This window comes from Callithrix jacchus, chromosome 2 (genome assembly GCF_049354715.1).
Source record: "Callithrix jacchus isolate 240 chromosome 2, calJac240_pri, whole genome shotgun sequence".
NCBI lineage: Eukaryota > Metazoa > Chordata > Mammalia > Primates > Cebidae > Callithrix > Callithrix jacchus.
The window spans coordinates 26,251,564-26,269,009 of record NC_133503.1 but is presented as its reverse complement, the minus strand read 5'-3'; the positions used below and the strand labels follow the sequence as shown (position 1 = coordinate 26,269,009).

Below are 17,446 nucleotides of genomic sequence, written 5' to 3'. Positions count from 1 at the left end.
TGCTAAATAGCTCAAATCCAAATTTATGACTTACCTCGAAAAGCACATTCTCTTAATGCACTTTTCTACTAGTTTCAACTTATCCTTCCTGCTTATTTTGCTTTAAAAATTTGGGGGAGGAGGATCCAAGATGGCCGATCGCTAACATCTCGGGATTGCAGCTCTCAGTGAAAGCGCAGAGAACTAGAGGACACCACACTTTCAGACAAATTCAGGTCGCTCACGGAGCAGAAGATACCCAGTGGAGGAGTCACACGGGTGGCCAGCACGACTCCTGTGGCCGGCGCAGCGGTTTTGCCGGCACCTCGGCACGGCAGCTCTCAGAGTAGAGCAAACAGGGCTGGCTCCCCTTCGGACCTAGGTTTGGAGGACCCACACGGGCCCCCAGCATGACTCCTGAGGCTGGCGCAGCGGCTGTGACGGCACCTCGGCGTGGCAGCTCTCAGCGCAGAGTAAATGAGACTGGTTCCCCTTCTGACCGAGGTTTGGAGCCCCGGGAAGGCAGAGTCGCCTATTTCGGACACAAGAAGGAAGCCAGACAGGAGAATCCTGGGCAGAAAAGCACCATCAGTCTTAACGCCGCTGTTCTGGCCCTGGGAACTAACAACCTGGACGTCCACTCAAGAGACCTAATCTGAAAGTTGGTAATTTCAAAGACGACAGGAGGATAAATTTACAATGATGGGAAGAAACCAGCGTAAAAAGGCTGAGAATACTCAAAATCAGAACGCCTCTCCCTCTAAAGATGATCACAGTTCCACATCAACAATGGAACAAGGCTTGATGGAGAACGAGTGCATCCCAATAACAGAATCACGCTTCAAGGAATGGATAATAAGAAACTTCTGTGAGTTAAAAGAACATGTTGTAGCCCAACGTAAAGAAACTAAGAACTTTGAAAAAAGGTTTGATAAAATCCTATTGAGAATAAACAATTTAGAGAGGAATATAAGTGAATTAATGGAACTGAAGAATACAATACAGGAACTCCGAGAAGTAGGCACAGGTTTAAACACTCGAATGGTTCAAGCAGAAGAAAGGATACCAGAGGTCAAAGTCCAACTTAATGAAATAAAACAAGAAGACAAGATTAGAGAACAAAGGATAAAAAGGAATGAGCAAAGTCTACAAGAAATGAGGGACTATGTGAAAAGACCAAATTTACCTTTGATAGGTGTACCTGAATGCGACGGAGAGAATGAATCCAAGCTGGAAAATACTCTTCAGGATATTATTCAGGAAAATTTTCCTAAACTAGCAAAGCAGGTCAACATTCAACCCCAGGTAATACAGAGAACACCACAAAGATATTCCTCAAGAGCAACCCCAAGGCACTTAATCGTTAGATTCACCAGGGTTGAAACGAAGGAGAAAATACTAAGGGCAGCCAGAGAGAAAGGTCAGGTTACCCACAAAGGCAAGCCTACCAGACTTACAGCAGATCTCTCAGCAGAAACTCTACAAGCCAGAAGAGAGTGGGGGCCAATATTCAACATCCTCAAAGAACAGAACCTTCAGCCCAGAATTTCATATCCAGCCAAACTAAGCTTCACAATTGAAGGAAAAATAAAATCTTTTATGAACAAGCAACTACTCAGAGATTTTATTACCACCAGGCCTGCTTTACAAGAGCTTCTGAAAGAGGCATTACACACAGAAAGAAACAACCAGTATTAGCCTTACTAAAAATATACCAAAAAGTAAAGAGCACCAACATGAAGAATTTTCATCAACGAATGGATCAAACAGCCAGTTAACATCAAATGGCAGTAACCCTAAATTTAAATCGACTAAATCCCCCAATCAAAAGACAGCCAAAACCCAACGGCATGTTACATCCAGACCTGTTTCACATACAAGGATACACAAAGACTCAAAACAAAGGGATGGAGAAAGATTTACCAACCAAATGGAGAGCAAAAATAAATAAATAAATAAATAAAAAGCAGGAGTTGCAATTCTCGTATCGGATAAAATAGATTTTAAAGCAACAAAGATATAGTGGTAAAAGGATCAATGCAACAACAAGAGCTAACGATCCTAACACCCAGATACATAGAGACTTAGATTCAATGAGACAGAAAATTAATAAGGATATCAAGGACTCAAACTTAGATCCGGAACAAGTAAACTTAATAAATATTTATAGAGCTCTCCACTTCAAATACACAAAATATACATTCTTGTCAATACCACATCACACCTACTCATAGGTTTAAATGAAACATTGATTGGCCATTATTAATACCCATTTTTTTTCAGAATAAAGCAATATTTCCGTTCACCCTCCCTCTTTCTCTTCCTCTTTCTCCCTCTCCTTTACTCATTTTTTTTTCTTTCCTTCTCTCAAAAAAAATAAAATAAAATAAAATAAAATAAAAAAAAAAGAAATCAACTTGTAAACCTCTAGATCCAGGTCAGCAATGTCTCTCTCATTGCTTGATTTCCTTCCTTCCCTTCCCTCCCTCCCCCTTTCCTCCCTCCCTTCCTTCTTTCCTTCCTTCATCCCTTCCTTCCTCCCTCCCTTCCTCCTTCCCTTCCTCCTTCCCTCCCTTCCTGCCTTCCTCCCCCCCCAAAAAAAAAAATTGGGGGGAAAGAAGGTAGAGGATATAAAAGACTATTAAAAAAAACTTAAGATTTTAGCCAGTACTAAAGACTGCAAAAGATTACCAGTTAAAAAACATCTGGATTGAATAAAGTTTTATTCTCTGCATTTAGATACTTGAGAAATACTATAAACAATTAAAGATATTTCATTTTAAATTATAGAAGGAGTTATAAGACCCTGGATTTATTCTGATTATATGAATAACCCACATTATACACTATTACTCAAAGACTCAATAACTTCTTTAATCAATTATTTTGCATAGACAGAATGGATTTTAAGTCATCTTTATAAACATACACTATTAAATCTCAGAGATATTTTGGAAATAATATATTTCCAAAGTAGTGATAAAATTTTTAGATAAGTATATGAGCTTATGAGAGAGCTTTTAAAAAATATACAAAACTAAAAATTGCAAATAATCATTGTGTACTTATAGACTAAGGTGGACAATGAGATAAGAAAAAAAGCTGATCAAATTCATTGTGTTAACAAGTGTGGGATTTCAAAAATATACACACCACAGCAACGGCAGTCAGATATCACTAAAGGGTTTATAATAAAAAACATTTTCTTCCCTGTCTCCTGGGGGAATTATTTTTGATCCTTAGTTAGTTTTTCTCTTAAGCTTGAAATTTCTAGGCTAGAAGGGATCTTAGAGATCATCTCATAAAACTTTTCTATATCTAATGAAGTAGAAAATGAAAGCAACTAAGATTGTCTTGCTCAGAATCAATCAGCTAGCTAACAAAACTAGCAATAAAAATCCTTATTTCTTGACCATTGGCCCACAGTTTGAGTTAGAATAAATAATTATCTCAGCTTTCTTTCATCTCTGAAAATGACATTATCTTAGTTTCTTAAGATTCCTGTTCCCTGAGACTAGCTATAGAAGAGAACACCCTTAATTACAATTCTGTATTGTTCCCCAAAAAGCATAGGTATGAAAAACCTTGCTGTTCATTTTCATCGCGAATCACAAGAAAACAGAAGAGTTTAGTAACTAAAGTATTCAACAAGAGACAGTATACACAGGTGTGAGATATATTACAATAACATAAACTCATATCTAGCCCATGGTCCTTTGCCAAAGAGTGTTTTAATGATGAGATCCCAAGGATTTAAATATTTCATTTGCAATCTGAACTCAAGATTCAAACCAGATGTTTTAACTTAAATAAATGTAGTAGGATAGAATTTGTTACTGACCTGTGTTCCTGAACTATGAAACATGAATATGTAGGCTAAGGAATAGTTTCTCTTAATAAAAATTTAGCAAATACTGTGGACAAAACAAAATGAAACAGAACAAAATGAAATACATGTACTGGAGAAGGAAACATAATGCGGCAGAAATTACAAGGAACTAGAGTCAGGGAAGAAAAGTGAGATTCATTCTTTCTACTTTAAATAATAGATTTTTTATTTTGAATGTTTTCCAGTTCTAATTATTTTTTTCTCCTTTGCTTTTTATCAGTTACTGATTGAGATGGCATCTTGTTATATTGCTCAGGATAGAGTGCCATAGCTATTAACAGGCACAACCACTGAGCACTATAGCCTCAAACTCCTGGGCTCTAAAGAGTCTCCCGTCTCAGCCTCCTGAGTAGCTGGGACTTCAGGCATGTGCCACTGTGCTAGCCCATTTTGCATTTTGATTACTATTTCTGAAGTGTTTGGGCTCCCTGAAAAAATATGATTAAAGGTATAACTTACACTAAGTAAATACATAGACAAAAAATGGGAATGTTATTTATTAACAGAAGGGATTCTTTATTATTTTTCCCCCTAAGTTCACTATTGTTTGTTTGTTTTTTAGACAGAGTCTTGCTCTGTTGCTCAGACTGGAGTGCAGTGACATGATCATGGCTCACTGCAGCCTTGATCTCCTGGGCTCAAGTGATTCTCCTCCCACAACCTTCTAAGTAGCTGGGACTGTAGGCACACACCACCATGCTTAGCCAGTTTTTATTTTTATTAGAGACAAGGTGTTGCTATATTGCACAGGCTGGTCTCAAACCCCTGAGCTCAAGGTATCTTCCCACCTTGACATCCCAAAGTGTGGGAATTACAGGCATGAGCTACCATGTTTAGCCCTGAATTCATTATTGTTCTAATGTTGATGTCCAATAATTTCAGAAAATATCAGAATAGTAAAGGAGTATATAAAACTTGTCATTTATTTATTAAAACTCTCTTTGGCCTTAAAAAAAGGGGGCAACACTTTTAACTTAAAAAAAGCGGCTGTGCTACTTGTTTGCATGTACATTTTGTGTACACACTGTGTTTACCACTTAATTGTAAAATAATTACTACTTAATTGTAAAATAATTCCAACCTCACACACTCACATGATTGAGAATACTAAGAATATGTACTCAAAAGAATTTTTGACATTTGAAGTGATGTATAAACATGAGATCCTATTAATACAAACCCTTTCAGCTTTTCTTCTAGGAGTTTTAATTCTTCAGCTCTAGATTTTGTTTCCTCTTCCAATTGCTTGACCAGCTGTTCAGATTGTTCCTCCTTTTGCTGTAGTTTATCAAGCTCATCCAGTGCTTGTTTTAATTCTTCCTCAAAGAGATTCTTCTCTTTAACCATTTCCTCTTGAAAGGAACACAGCTTCTCATGAAGACTAGAAGATAATTCCTATATCCAAACAGAAAACCACCAGAATAATTTGGAATGGCATTGTGAGGTTGTACTAGGAGACAAAAAGTACAGATAAAGAAGGATGAAATCTAAATTCAAGAGATACCAAGAACTTAAAACAATATAGAAACAACATATTTGTTTTCATAGATTATTTCCTATACCTTGTAAACATTGTGGCAAATATCATTTTGGCTTTTTTCTAAGCAATGCACATGCACAAACTTATTAAATGAAAATTTTACATATATCTGTTTTACAACTGGCTTTGATATTAATATAATTTTCACATATTATAAGTGCTGTGATTTCCATATTAATTTTTTTAAGCTATACAATATACAAATATATCACCATTGTGAAAAAACTTGTAACATTACAAATGATGTTAATATTATGTTTGACAACTTCCCCCCTTAATTTTACTTTTTCCATTATAGAGATACCTACTAGTTTGGAATATATATGCCTTCTTGTCTTTCTCTATACATTTATACACATATATTTTGGGAGGGATATAAATGATATATATACTCTGTTGCTGAAATCTTTCCAGGTCAGTGTATATAGATCTACTTAATTCCTTGAACTCTTGTAGGCTGTCCAACACTATAATATTTCACATCAGTGCATGTAAGTGCCTGGTGGCTCAACTCTCACCAGTATTTTATATTATCAAATGTTTTGATTTGTGCAATTTTATCAGTGAAAAAAATATATTTCTACTTTCTTGGTTACTACAAAGGTGGAACATATTCTATGTTTACAGGCCATCAGAACTTCCCCTTCTCTATTTCTATCCTAAGCCCATATTTTTTCAGTGATATGTAAAATGTTCTTTACATAATCTGGATTTTAAAAATTGTTTCGTTTCTTCTGTAATTAGACACTCTTTTATGAAGTAAGTGTAAATGTTTACATAGCCTAAATAACACAAGAATGACCCAGAAATTTTTCAAAAAATTATTTCCCTATTTTGCTGTATCAGTTGTCATTTTCCCACATTATTCATAACCCTATGGTGAACATGTAGTGAAAATACGTAGCTAAATTCTCAGCATGTCCACAAGTATATCCTCAACATAAAACTCTAAAAATAGAATGGTTAGATCAAAGGATATACACAATTTAAAGGTATTCAGAGACATAGAGAAATGTATGACACAAAATAAACACTAAAATAAATAACGGTAATAAACTACTTTCTCTTGTTGCAGAAGTGAATTAACTTGTAATTCTTTTTGTTGAAGCTTTTCAAGTTCCTGTTGCTCAAGAATAAACTTATGTTTTAAGTTTTGCATCTCAGCATTTAGATTTTCATTGTGTTCTCTATTCTTGTTGACGTGATCTTCTAGAAAGTGCAAAACATGAATATTGGAATTAGATACTAACATTAACATTTAAAAACCCAGACTCCCAGAATATTCCATTATACTGCTTTTAGTATGGTATTTTCAAAGAAAAAAAACAAAACAAAACTGTTAACTTTGTATCATTACTCCCTATAATACATATTATGTGCTACATAATAAAACCCACAGACCTTGTTCTGTGTATCTACTGTTTTTTAAATAGCCACCTAGTGGAAAAGTCATGAACTATATAGCTGCATGTATTTCAATCAAGACAGGTAATATACTGTATTGAAAACAAACATTATAAGAGTAAAATATTCAAAAAGGCAGTACAGGTTTTTGCCGTTATGTAGCTATATAGCTAATTACATTTAAAATGTTAATGTAGCTAATTATATTTAAAAGGTTGCTTTACCATAGCAGTATTTTTCCCAAATGTTGCCTGTAACACTTATCTAAAGAAAGTAACCATAAAACACTGTAATACCTTTTTCTTTTTCAAGCAGCTGACATTTCACATTTAGGTCTTCTACTTGTTTAGATAATATAACAGTATTTTCCTCAAGAGACTGCTTAAGGCTTAAAATTTCATGATTCTTCTCCTTCAAAGTTTCTTCTAACTGGGCAATATCTAGCTTGTATTTTTCCACTTGATCTGAAGCACAACTACATTAAAATAAAATGATCTTAAGAGGCACATCTATTTAGACACAGGGAAAAATAACAGAAAAATGATGAAAATTATTCACTATTCAAAAAAATAAGGTTCAATTTAAAGCTACTGCTTATATTACCTAATTTCTTGGATATATTCTAAGAGTTTTTCTGTTTCAGATTTTTCATCAATCTTTTCTTTCTCTATTGAAACACTAAAACAAAAAAGGTATATGTTAATACATTCTAGTTTATTTAATAATCATACATAATACTTACGTACCAGATACCACTGTATCAGGCAGGCTGACTCCAGAGTCCCAACTCTTAACTATTATTTTACGTAATTTCTCAAATTCACAATTTATATCCAAATAGAAGACTGAAATTTTTAAAGTGAGAAAGTTTTCTGAATACTGACAAAAAAATTATGATGAGAACAATCATTACAGTATCCCGAGTGTTAAAAATAATTTTTTTGTGTGGTCTTCCTGGTTTCCCCACCCACCAAACATACTAAATAGCATTTTGTGTGCCATAAAGCTTTTGTCCCAGACTATCTGGTATTCAATTACTTATCTGTTTCTCTCCTGCAAATCATCCAATGCAAGAAATGGACAAAAGACATAAGACACCTTACAAAAGGTGATATGCACATAAAATGGCCAATAAGTACATAAAACGATATTCAACATTCATAGTAACAAAATCACAGAGGAGATATCACTTCATACTTAGTAAAGAGGCTAAAATCAAACAGACTGACAACACTAAATGTTGGCGAGAATATGGAACAACTGAAGCTATCATACATTGCCAGGGGAGTATAAAAATGGCAAAACCGCTTTCAGTTTTTAAAGACATTATACATATATTACCCTATTACCCAAGAATTCTACTCCTAGAAATTTCTAAAAACCTGTTCACAGCAGTCTTTTTATAATGGCAGAAACGGCAACAACCCAAATAATCAAAAGGAGAAGAGTAAACAAATGGAGCTATACTCAGAGTGAACTACTACTCAGAAATAAAAAGGGAAAAATTACAGTACATAGAACAGTTTGGATGAATCTTGAAAAATTACATCAAACAAAAGAAACCACATTCACATGCTCTTTCCCTTTCTCTCTTGCATGTCCTAAAAAAAAGGCAAAACTGGCCAGGTATATAGTGGCCCTTGTCTGTAACCCCAGCACTCTTGAAGGCCAGGGTGGCATCACTTAAGTCCAGGAATTTGAGATACCCTGAGTAACACAGCAATGCCCCATCTCTAAAAAAAAAAAATAATAATGATAACAATAAATAAACCAATGGCAAAGCTAATTTCTGATGATGTAAGTAAGAAAGTAGTTGTGGGGATGGAGAATACGACACAGGCAGTAGCAGGGGAAAAAGAAGGTGTGAAGGAACTTTCTGAAGGGATGAAAATGTTCTCTATCTTGTTTGGCAATGGTTACACAGGTGTATATAAACGCTAAAATCACCAAACTGAATACTAACTATCCATGCATTTTATTGTATGCAAATTAAAGCTCAAAATCAAAGGCTAGGATTGTGCATTAATCACAACTTCCTATACCAGTTTCAATCTAATGATCACTTCCATAAGATCATGAAACCTTTCCTCATATACATATACATAATCCAGAGAATTATGTATATGAAAGTAATGCATTCGTACAACTTTCTAGCATAACATGTTTGGGAATGATTAGGGCTCAAGTCTCATTTAAAAAGAGAAATAGGTCAACTGCAGGGAGGCAATGAGATAAGAGCTAAGCGAAGGTTGAAGTCTCAGTAAACAATAACTTGCAAAGAGAGTCAAATCAAGAATTGCTTCCACTTAACAATTTCTTTCCACATTCGGTCACTTACAGTTTTCCCTCCAGTTGGGCTATTTTCCCCTGAGACTCTTTTAGACTCCTTTGGGTGACCTGCAGCTTCATCTCCATGCCTTCTTGCTTAGCCATCAGATCCTACACAACACAGGTATCTGTTTTAGGAAATGAGGAAATTGTTCTGACCCCAGATTCAGGCACAGCAAACTTGCCAAAGGGAGCACTCACCCTCATCTTTGTTTCTCTTTTGTTTCGAAGTTTCATCAGCTCCAAGCTTAGAATTCCCAAATTCTTCTGATTACCATTTTCCAAAAACTAAGTACAACAAACACGTTAAAAATTCAGAAATATTTTCTGCTAAGATATATTTAAAATACACAAATGTTGATTTTTCTACCTATTACTGGGGTTGTTTTTTATTGCAATATACTTTGGTAGAGAGAACAGTCTTTGACTGACACCATAATTACTGATTGATTTAATTTTTTTTGTTTTTAAAAGATCAAGTCTTGCTCTGCCATCCAGGCTGGAGTGAATGGCGCAATCTCGGTTCACCACAACCTCCGCCTGCTGGGTTCAGGCAATTCTCCTGCCTCAGCTTCCTGAGTAACTGGGATTACAGGCATGAGCCACCAGGCCCAGCTAATTTCTTTGTATTTTTAGTAGAGACGGGGTTTCAACATGTTGACCAGGATGGTCTTGATCTCTTGACCTCATGATCCACCCGCCTCGACCTCCCAAAGTGCTGGGATTACAGGCGTGAGCCACCGCGCCCGGCCGAAACCACATCACTACTAAAAATACAAAAATTAGCCTGGCATGGTGGCGTGTGTCTGTAGTCCCAGCTACTGAGGAGGCTGAGGCTGGAGAATCACTTGAACTTGGAAGGCAGAAGTTGCAGTGAGCCAAGACTGTACCACTGCACTCCAGGCTGGGTAACAGCAAGACTCTGTCTCAAAAAAAAAAAAAATAAAATAAATAAATAAAAGATATAATTCCTATTTGAAGCAGCTTAATATTGAAGGTATGTTTAGTGAAGGAAAGGGCTAAATTAAGCCTAGAACTCATAAACATGTTTATATTTATTCAATTGTAAATGTTTTCATGAGGCTCAGATACCTTAGATTTTAGTAGTTCATTAGTCCTGGTCAATTCAATAAGTTGCTTTTCCAGAGCAGCATTATTTGCAGAGAGAGATGTTTTTTCCCTGAATGCAGCATTTAGCCTTGCTTCTGTCTTTCCCAACTCCGTTTCCAGATCCTGGATCTGCCTGTCCTGAGCACCACGTTCCTGTATAAGAACACGAATCTGGACAAAAAACAAGGTGATAATAAATGATTCGCTGATAGAATGCCAACATAAAGAGATGCTACAAATAGTCACCCCTAAAACTTTTGGAAAAATCTCTAATCTTGACATTTTGTTTGTAGATATTCTAATTTTACTAGCTATTTGAATGATCATATTTACCTATGATACATCTTAAAAATATAAGTACATTTTAAGAGGAGAAGAACTTTAATTGCCATAAATTCCAAGTACAATTAAACTCTTTATTCACTTTTAAGGTATTTCCATCTATAATAGTTATTTTCTCTAGCTTCAATTACACAACTTCAAATTGGCTCAAAATGCTAAATACTTTTTATTTCAAGAAGGCAGAGCTGGGCTTCTGAGGATAATGTACTAGGCACTGGCAAGCCATCATTCTTACTGCTATTACCAGATTAAAAACAACAAAAACTAGGCCGGGTGCGGTGGCTCACGCCTGTAATCCCAGCACTTTGGGAGGCCGAGGTGGGTGGATCACGAGGTCAAGAGATCGAGACCCTGGTCAACATGGTGAAACCCCGTCTCTACTAAAAATACAAAAATTAGCTGGGCATGGTGGTGCGTGCCTGTAATCCCAGCTACTCAGGAGGCTGAGGCAGGAGAATTGCCTGAACCCAGAGGCGGAGGTTGCGGTGAGCTGAGATCGCGCCACTGCACTCCAGCCTGGGTAACAAGAGCGAAACTCCGTCTCAAAACAACAACAACAACAACTCCCAAACCTAATATTTGTCAACAGAAAATGTTGAAGTCAAAAGACAATGAAATGATATTTTAAAAATAATATGGGGAAAAACCTGCCACCCTAAAGTTCTATACCCAGTGAAGTCGCTGGCATACGTTATTAGTTCTAATCCTGGTTCTACCACTCACCAGCTATCTCACTGAGACTCAGTGATTATTCCTGTTAAGTATCAACTCCTACATGTATCCTCAATAAAATGATAGCCAACATTACTAGGATAAATACAAAAGAATCAGAGCAACTGTGCAGACATTTGCAGTTACTCTGACACACTCTTGGTCCAAAGCCAACATTTCATTGTAATCAAATGGAAGATTTTAATGTGTCTAAAGAATATATCCATGAGAAAGAGTTGGTCAGCAATGGAAACGGGAAAAAAAAAAAAAGGCTGCAGAGAAGCAAGGATCACAGTGAGCTGCTTAGTACTGCTTGGAAAGTAAATGGATTCCTTAGGTTAGTACTGTTCAATAGGAATTTCTGTCATGGTGGAAATGCCTTGTCCAGTATATAGCTGCTAACCACATGTGTCTACGGAAATGTGATTAGGGCAACTGAGGAACTGAGAGTTCTTAATTCTATCTTATTTAATTTAGATAGTCACATGTGGTGAGTAGCTACCATATTGAACAGCATAGCTCTATGTTACCTCACCCACGAGGAAGGCATATACCTACTATTGGGTAGAGCAATGCATTGAGTTAGCCAGCCTACCTTCATGACGCTCTAACCAGCTAGGATTGCATGCTCACTAAGAAATCCTCTAGCTATGCTGTCTTAACGTAAGTTAGCATACAGGAAGAGTGTGAGAGATGGACAGATGTAAATATTTGATCTACATATCTAATTGCAATAAACTGACATAATGATTTTGAGTTACCAGTTTTTCATTAAGTGAGCTATCTTGAATCTCGGCTTTGCCAGCATTCCACATTAACATGGCCTAGATAGATCTCTGAAATAGTGTAACCAAGCTAAAGAACGGTTTTCCTATAGACACGGTTGTGGAGGGCATGTTTGCCTCACTGCAGGACTCTCATATTGCACAGAATCCTTATCTCTTAAATCTGTGCAACTCTCTTTCTATTGTATGTACTTTTAAATAAGTTGAAAGCACTGCTTACCTCTTTTTCTAATATCTTCAAATCTTTATCATTCTTTTGAGATTCTTTCTGTTTAAAAGTCAAAGAAAACGTATAAGCAAATTTAAATGTCAAGTATCACAGCCAAATTTGTTTTTTAGTTATCAGAAATGATTAAGGGATTGAAACAGTTTCTATTTTAAACATTATACCTAGTGTGTTAAAACGTTTGTAGGTCACTCATTTGATAAATCAGAGATTCTAAAAATCTCAAGATATTTCAGGTTTAAAAGTTTTCAACCCAATAAATAAGAATTTTTCTAATCAGCCCAGTGAAAAGAACAGGTGGAACTTCATGAATAAAGCTGACTGCCTCCCTCTAATGTTAAACAGCAATACATCTTGAATATTTAATTATGCTACCTCCGAAAGAATCTTACACAGAGAAATCAACTTAAACTTTGATACCCAAAGAGGAAACCAAATATATAGATGCAAAGAAATAAAACCTGAAATAGCATAAGCTCTGATGCTAATTTCCTCATCGGCTTTATTCTAAATAAGACATATAATTTTCACACTATATCTTTTTATATCCAACAGCCTTTCTGACACCATGGCTAGAAAAAGAACATCTTTTCCATGTAAAAATGCAAGAAAGGCATTAACATCTTGAATGAAATCTGTTTTAGATGTTTCTAAGTGGGGTGGGAGGTGGGCATGACACCAGTGTCATGTTTATTAATTTCACACTCCATAAAAGTTTTTATGGGGAAGGACTTTTAGGGGACCCAAACCAACTTGTATGTAATTTAGTTTTCTAAGGGGCTTTATAAATTCTATAGTTACTTCAAAATTTCAGAACAGTTTCTTCAAGAAATTTAAGTCAAACCACTTACACCAAATTCTAAGAAAGGAGTCTCTATAATAGTCCTGCCCGATAAAAATAATGCAAGCAACATATGCATTTAAATTTTTCTGGTAGTGTATTTAAAAAGTAAAAATGCTAATTTTACTTAACCCAATATATCAAATAGCTTATTTCAGTATGTCATTAGGATAGAATTATCAATGACATGTTCTATTTTTGTATAAAGTCTTTGAGGTTTTCTTTGTATTCTACACTTATAGCACATCTCAATTCAATGCTAAATTTTCATCAGACACATTTATGTATATTTAATTTCATAAAACATACAGGAGGAGAAAAATAAATTCATATACTCAAATTGTTCCAAAAATATTAAGTGTTCCACTAACACAATCGAGTATGCCTTTAAATATGCATTAAAATTAAATAATATTGAAAATAATATTGGTTCTTAAGTAGCACAAGCCACATTTCAACTGCTCAATAGCCACATGTAGCTTTGCTTCTATACTGAACAACACGGCTCTATATTACAGAATATGAGGCTTAGCCAACTGCCAAATGAATGAACAACCTAAGTCTAACTTTTTCCAATTCTGAATCTTTTTCACATCAAAATACCTATTAATTTATACAACTCTTTTACTTTATTTTTGAGACAGATCTCGCTCTGTTGCCCAGGCTGGAGTGCTGTGGTGCAATCTTGGCTCACTGCAACCTCTGCCTCCCTAGGTTCAAGTTGTTTTCCTGCCTTAGCCTCCCAAGTAGCTGGGATTACAGGCACCTGACACCATGCACAGCTAATTTTCTTGTATTTTTAGTAGAGATGGGGTTTCACTATATGGGTCAGGCTGGTCTCAAACTCTTGACCCCAAGCAATCCACCTGCTTTGGCCTCCTGAAGTACTGGGATTACAGGTGTGAGCCACTGTGCCCGGCTGTCTTTTTTTTTTTTTTTTTTTGAGAGAAGGAGTCTTGCTTTGTCACCAGGCTGGAGTGCAGTAGCACCACCTTGGCTCACTGTAACCTCCACCTCCCAGGCTCAAGTGATTCTCCTGCCTTAGCTTTCCAAGTAGCTGGGACTATAGGTGTGTGTTACCATGCCCAGCTAATTTTTGTATTTTTTAGTAGAGACCTCCGTCTACTCTATTTTTTAGTAGAGACCACTATATGTTGGCCAGGCTGGTCTTGAACTCCTGACCTCAGGTGATTTGCCTGCCTTGACCTCCCAAAGTGCTTGGATTATAGGCGTGAGCCACCATGCCTGGCCCTGGCTGTCTTTTAAAAAGTATTATACTGCCCAGTGTGGTGGCCCACACCTGTAATCCCAGCACTTTGGGAGGCAAAGGTGGGCGGATCAACTGAGGTCAGGAATTCAAGACCAGCCAGGACAACATGGTTAAACCTCATCCCCAGTAAAAATACAAAAATTAGCTGGGCGTTGTGGAAAATGCCTTTAATCGTAGCCACTGGGGAGACTGAGGCAGGAGAATCGCTTGATCCTGTGGGGACAGAGGCTGCAGTGAGTGGAGATCTTGCCACTGTACTCCAGCGTGGGTGACAGAGTGAGACTCTATCTCAAAAAATAAAAATAAAAATAAAAAAAGTATTATGCAGCTTACCTGATTATAAACTTACGAAAATAGTAATAGTAGCTCTTGCACAAGCCAGAAGACTACTAAGAATTTAATCTCCAGCACTCCTTAACAGCTTCTCCGTGGCAAACTTCTCTTAAATATTGGAATTTTTACATTGGGAGTGGTGGCTTACACCTATAATCCCATCACTTTGGGAGGCTGAGGCAGGTGGATTACCTGAGGTCGGGAGTTTAAGACCAGCCTGACCAACATATAGAAATCCTGTCTCTACTAAAAATACAAAATTAGCTGAGTGTGGTAGCACATGCCTGTAATCCCAACTATTGGGAAGGTGTAGGCAGGAGAATCGCTTGAACCCAGGAGGCAGAGGCTGCAGTGAGATCATGCCATTGCACTCCAGCCTGGGCAATAAGAATAAAACTCTGTCCCAAAAAAAAAAATATATATATGTGTGTGTGTGTGTGTGTGTGTGTGTGTGTGTGTATGTGTATACACACACACACACACACACACACACACACACGGATGAATTCATTTCCCCTTTTTCTTCGAAAACACCCTTCCCCAAAAACAAAACAATTCAAATGGTGGTACTTAATAAATCAAAACATCAAATAATTTTGAAATGTTTACTAGGTAATAACAAGTTATTTACACATAGAAGTGATTGAGAATTGAAGACCATTGTAACTGTGAACTAAGGGCACATTTAAACCTAATGACCTAGGCAGAAATGTAAAACTTGCTAGAGTTCTAATGATAATTTGTTTCATTAATGTACATATTTACTTACAACCTTGATTCACACACCTAACCCATTCTAATCAAATACAGTACTCTCAGGTGTTTTGATGATACAGTTAATAAACTAGCTGGCATATAAAAGCTCCTCACCTTTGATTCTGAAGACTTAACTTTTCTAGCTGAAGCAGGCAAGGTAGTATCTTTGTCAACATTAAGATTTTGTTTAGAATCTGCAGAAAAACGAATTGTACAGATCATGGTTGGTGTTGATATATTTTAACTACCCACAAAACACAATTTCCAATTTTGTTGTTGTTGTTGTTTTTGATTTTTGAGACAGTCTCACTATCACCCAACGTGGAATGCAGTGGTGTGATCTTGACCCACTGCAACCTCTGCCTCCTGGGTTGAAGCAATTCTCCCACTTCTCTCCCTAGTAGCTGGGACCACAGGCACACCCCATCACCCCCAGCTCATTTCTTTATTTTTAGTAGAGATGGAGTTTTGCCATGTTGGGCAGGCTGGTCTCGAACTCCTGAACTCAAGTGATCTACCCACCTTGGCCTCCCAGAGTGCTCAGATTACAAGCATGAGCCATCTTGCCTAGCCCCACATTTTTAATCGCAACTATTGATTAAACAATATACTCTTCTCTTAATTGTACATTTTCAAATAATTACACAATATTTTTACACATCTAACACCTTTCTCATTTTCCTAATATTCCCTGACAGATCAAGGTAATTAACAAAAGGGAAGTTACATATCAATATGAGTATCTTGCTTAATATTCCTGTTTATATAACAATGTAATAACAGCATTATTCCGTACTTGACTTTCATAAATCCATCAAAATTTAAATATAGTTCTAGCTTCACATTTAAAAAAATGCTATAACATCTTTAAATTTAATTGTTATTCATAACTTTAAAACTTAAAAGATCACATAACCATTGTTCTCTGGTGATCTATTACCTTTTTGTTGTTTAAACCTTTGTGATTTCTGAAAGGATACTGGTCCTTTCAATACCTCTGAAGTTTTAACATCATAAGCACCTGGAGATGGTGCACAACCTAGAGGAAATAGAAAACATTAATATATCATCTAATGTTATTTATGATCTTAAGTTAAAGCATGTCATAATAAAGTAAACATGAATGTAAAGTGTCATTAAGAAACTACTTCTATTTTATTAATGTAAAAAACTGCATCCATTTGATATTTTAAAGAAGGCCTCTCTTTATAATATCTATTCATATTATTATTCTATTTATGAAGAACAGTATCATCTTGTCCTTTATATCAATTAGGTCAAAGGAACACAGGCAACTAAACAAAAGACAGTTTTGAGATGAACATCATGTATTACAGCCAATACGGCTTTCTTATTAAGGACTGAATATAGCAAATAAAATACCTGGTGACAACTCTACTCAAAGAGAGTCAGGGAGGTAACTACCATCGGTTTCTGGAAATAAAGTAATTAAAACCGTCTATCCCTGAATATTTAGCCTAGAATAAAAATTTATAGTGATATTCTATCTCTGGCTATTATCAATATATTAGACCTATTGATGATGTCAAGTGCAATTCAAACACACAGAAGAAAAGCAACCACAGTAGAGCAACTAGAACTTTTTGAGCACTTACTAAGCCAGGCATTATGCTAAGCATTTTATAGATGCTATTTTATTTAATCCTCAGAAGAACCCTATGTGATAATTTACAGATAAAGAATGTGAGGCTTAGAAAATTCAAAAAGCCAACGTTATGCAAAGTAAAAATTGTACTAGACTGTCTTTCTATGTTCCAGAACTTTATATGCATAATTTCACTTAACTGAAGTTCTAAATTTGAAGGCATTTCTGAGTAAATACACATAGCAGACTTGAGACGGGGCTCTTAGAACTTAAAATACTGAGCCTAAAACTTGAAAATAATTAAAATACTATGAGCCTAAAGCTGG

At 36.1% G+C, this 17,446-nt stretch overlaps 1 protein-coding gene across 2 annotated transcripts in view; it reads right to left on the bottom strand.

The window, feature by feature from the left end:
* HMMR (hyaluronan mediated motility receptor) overlaps window positions 1-17,446 on the bottom strand; it is a 32,879-nt gene that overhangs the window by 12,120 nt on the left and 3,313 nt on the right. For both annotated transcript variants that reach the window (XM_078358898.1, XM_008984597.4), the window contains exons 2-11: window positions 16,455-16,553; window positions 15,629-15,708; window positions 12,309-12,356; window positions 10,233-10,421; window positions 9,342-9,428; window positions 9,151-9,251; window positions 7,416-7,490; window positions 7,109-7,287; window positions 6,469-6,617; window positions 5,049-5,263 (exon numbers count right to left, since the gene is read on the bottom strand). In XM_078358898.1, the coding sequence (XP_078215024.1) occupies window positions 5,049-5,263; window positions 6,469-6,617; window positions 7,109-7,287; window positions 7,416-7,490; window positions 9,151-9,251; window positions 9,342-9,377 (755 nt within the window). In that variant the 5' untranslated portion in view covers window positions 9,378-9,428; window positions 10,233-10,421; window positions 12,309-12,356; window positions 15,629-15,708; window positions 16,455-16,553. The remainder of the gene's footprint in view (window positions 1-5,048; window positions 5,264-6,468; window positions 6,618-7,108; window positions 7,288-7,415; window positions 7,491-9,150; window positions 9,252-9,341; window positions 9,429-10,232; window positions 10,422-12,308; window positions 12,357-15,628; window positions 15,709-16,454; window positions 16,554-17,446) is intronic.